This window comes from Diaporthe amygdali, assembly GCF_026229845.1.
Source record: "Diaporthe amygdali strain CAA958 chromosome Unknown NODE_137_length_3630_cov_88_711230, whole genome shotgun sequence".
In the NCBI taxonomy this organism is placed as follows: Eukaryota; Fungi; Ascomycota; class Sordariomycetes; order Diaporthales; family Diaporthaceae; genus Diaporthe; species Diaporthe amygdali.
The window spans coordinates 325-3630 of record NW_026517157.1 but is presented as its reverse complement, the minus strand read 5'-3'; the positions used below and the strand labels follow the sequence as shown (position 1 = coordinate 3630).

General features: G+C 48.2%; 2 protein-coding genes across 2 annotated transcripts; one reads left to right on the top strand and one right to left on the bottom strand.

Moving 5' to 3' along the window:
* Window positions 1-838: 838 nt before the first annotated feature.
* Window positions 839-1969, top strand: J7T55_010043 (uncharacterized protein; the record flags this gene model as incomplete). Its single annotated transcript, XM_053136374.1, has 4 exons — window positions 839-875; window positions 941-1608; window positions 1667-1790; window positions 1839-1969. 4 exons carry the CDS (start codon window positions 839-841, stop codon window positions 1967-1969), a joined length of 960 nt encoding a protein of 319 aa, XP_052986048.1.
* A 696-nt stretch (window positions 1970-2665) lies between these two features.
* Window positions 2666-3022, bottom strand: J7T55_010042 (uncharacterized protein; the record flags this gene model as incomplete). Its single annotated transcript, XM_053136373.1, has 1 exon — window positions 2666-3022. One exon carries the CDS (start codon window positions 3020-3022, stop codon window positions 2666-2668), a length of 357 nt encoding a protein of 118 aa, XP_052986047.1.
* Between the last annotated feature and the right edge of the window lie 284 nt (window positions 3023-3306).

Genomic DNA, 3306 nt, shown 5'->3' with positions numbered 1-3306 from the left:
GTCAATCCATGCACATACTTCCCACTTGAATGCAGATGGCCGGAGTGATTGGTTGTCGGTTGCTCTTCTGGATAGTTGATTGCATCTTTGGTCCAGCTCTGTCTTCTTTCCTTCGCTCAAAGATTCTCTGTATTGATAGATGTCGAGATTCGGAAAGAAGGTACAGCTTTGCTTAGCGATAGACACGGAAGGGGGAGCCTCGAAATGCAACCTGGGCGTCGTAACATCGAGAGGTTTTGGCACCAGAGGCATGACGCGCTCTCTTGCTCCTCTCCTTAAAAATAATTAAAAATAGATTAGTGTCCGTACTAGAATCTCAATGGTATGGAATGTCTCACATCGTATTAGCTAGAATTTGGAATTCCTTAAGGTAAATAGAATTTCGGGATTGTCAAAAGCGAGCAGAGGACTGCTTGTCGATTGAGCCAGCGGTGGTGGAGGTAGGTCGCTGCCTTATATAGCCAAGCAGCGTCTGCCTGTCCGCCACGAATGAATCATGATTAAGGCAAGTACTTAAAATGCCTAGAAAGTCTCGATGCTCGCCAAATCCTGCCGCTTGGGCGTAGGATGATCACGCGTCATATCTTCTACTTCGAATGGTCGGGATCTAGGCCAGAATCTCCCGATAATGGTATACAAGGTGCCGATAACGCCATCCGAGGGGCGGTACTTTGTATAAAATAGAACGTCCAAATATTTACACTTCACAAGTTTCGGCTGAGTCACTGCCTGGTTGCCTCTTGTGACTAAGGGTATCGCTGGCATCCCAAAAGGGCTGGAAGGTTGGCGGTATGACACTGTTTTTGGAACATGAGGTTACTGGATTTCAGGTGTGGCTATGTGCAGAGCCCTAGCTGCGATACCAAAGTCCCAAAGTAGGTCTTGCGGGCCGGCTTGAGGTCTCCCACAGGCTCAGCTGCTACAGAGCTGACCATAACAGGGAAGGACGGGACATACCAATCACAACTCGAGTGGTCGAAAATTGAATGGGAAAGCAATGCATCCTCTATGGAGATCTATCACTACTTTGGTGGTCCTTCTCTTTTTATCAAAGTGAAAAAATTCCTTCCTACCGACACCGACCAGACCAAGCTGTGGGGGAAGAGCGAAACAGGTTGGACGTGGATTGACACGCCGCCTCTTGGTTTGCTCGAGTGTCCCTCGGGGCGAGCTTTCCACCAATACGTCTCGGACTGCGTACCACATTGTGTGCAACGTACTGCCAATGCCGGCGTTTTGCAGGCAATAGCCACGCGTTGTGAAACCGACGATTCAGGGCTGTTAGCTAACGCTGCGAGGCTTTGGACGGCAACCCATCTGCTGCTACAGGGCTGGCAAGCAAATGGTATCCTTGTGATTACCGACCCATCAAGTCCCTACTATGGAATGCAGCCTGCCCCGAGAGTTATACAGAACGTGCTGGATCAGGGCCTGGAATCATATATCGCTGAGATTGAGCTTGAGCTTCTTGTGGGGATCAATAAGGCGATTAAGGACCGGACCTTAAAGAGTCGATGGGAGGAGACCTTTAGCGCAACATTCATTTTACTGGCGGTGATGGAGAAGGATATTTGGAGGCTGATGTACTGGATCCGCCATCCGGGCCAGGTAGGTACTTTCCTCTTGCACCAGGTTATGAAGAGACTGACCGAGTAAGGCTTACAAGTGGCGTCATCCCGACTCTGCTCGATACCTCATCGACCGTACTGCCTTCCAGGCAAATGTCCTACTCAGCCACATCAAAATTGCTGGATATGTCCCTGCTGCTTTTAGAGCGGCTCAGTTACACTGTAAGAACCAGAACCACCTTTGGACTGTACTAGTACTCACAAGCCCAGTACCGAGTGGTGACGCGAAGTCCCAATACCTTGAGAGCAACGACGATAGTCTTTGTGGGACTTTGACCAAGATTGTATTACTTGACGAGGACGAGGAGTACCAACAGGTGGCGGGCAAAGATTTCTCGTAGGTTTCAGTCGGTCTCATTTAGTAATGTTGTTTCAAGCTCGGAGAGCAGGACGCGAAAGTCATTATAATTTCGCAATTCAAGGATTTTATGATCCGATCCTCGTGGAATAAGGATCAAGACAGACAACTCTAATGTGAGGTCTTATTTTCCCCAGCAAAAGGCTTGCCGGTAAGTATCAGCGCTTGACTTGGTCGGACCTTCTCCCGAGTCCTCTTGCCTAGCTCAGAGCTTTGTGCTAAAACGCTAATTCGCACATTTTTTTGGGATACGTAACCCGTTTCTGGGCCTGCATGAAACCCTAATCCGTTCGCAATTACTCAGGCATATCATGTCCTTCACTACTCAACTGCATCGCTGCATGATACTCAACTGCATCGCTGCATGAAGGATGACCATACATGAAAGCACATGCGCTTTGCAACAACTGCTAATAAAATGAGGCACTTTACCGTGGAAGAGCGAGGATAGACCTTCGCGATCCTACTGCCGTGATCAATTTCAGGGTGTACGATACGCCAATCGGTATATTTTCGATGGAAATAATATACAATGCATGGAGCATTCGTACAAACATGAAATTTGATCAGTCAGCAGACTTGTTTTCCCAAACTGCCCAGCCAATCGTGAGGACAAGAGCCACACATTTGCAACAGAGAGAAGAGGAATTTCAACGTGTGAAAGTGAGGAAAGAGCATATCATTGTTCGCTATTGCCCGCTGTGTCCACTCCACTGGATAGTTCCAACCACTCTTGCTCATCAATGACACGGCCTTCCTTGCCGACGACAACTTGGTATAGTTCCTGATGCTCGCGAGGGTGGGCAACCTGACTTCTGTCAATGATGTCTTTTTGCAAGCCTTGAATTATGCCCTCTTTATTGCCGAGGTCAACACTCATGAGGAAGTGTCTTTTGATCATTTCATTGTATCGATCCTCGAGTTTCGTTATCTGCTCCTGTGCATTGTTTTGCTGATCTTTCCAATATTCTACAGCTCCCTGGACCTCACTCTCTCCTAATTTCAAAGCTTCGATCTGGGTTATCAAGTCTTGCATCTTGCTGTGTTGCTTCATGTGGTTTGCATCCAGGCGATTTAACTTTGCGATGATCGTGTCGAGTCTTTCCGAAACGTCCGAGCCTGGCAGCGCTTGATTGGAGATTAAACCGTCTTTAGATATCTTCGACTATAAAGAGTCAACTAGAGTCAGGTGCTTGGCGGTTGGAGGGAGTCACACGCTGTCAGTGTCCATACTGTTTCTCACTGGTGCCAGGTGCCATTCCCGGGAAGAAGTATCTCTGATGGTAGCAGAGAGGGTCTCTCCCACAGCTTGTCTGCAGG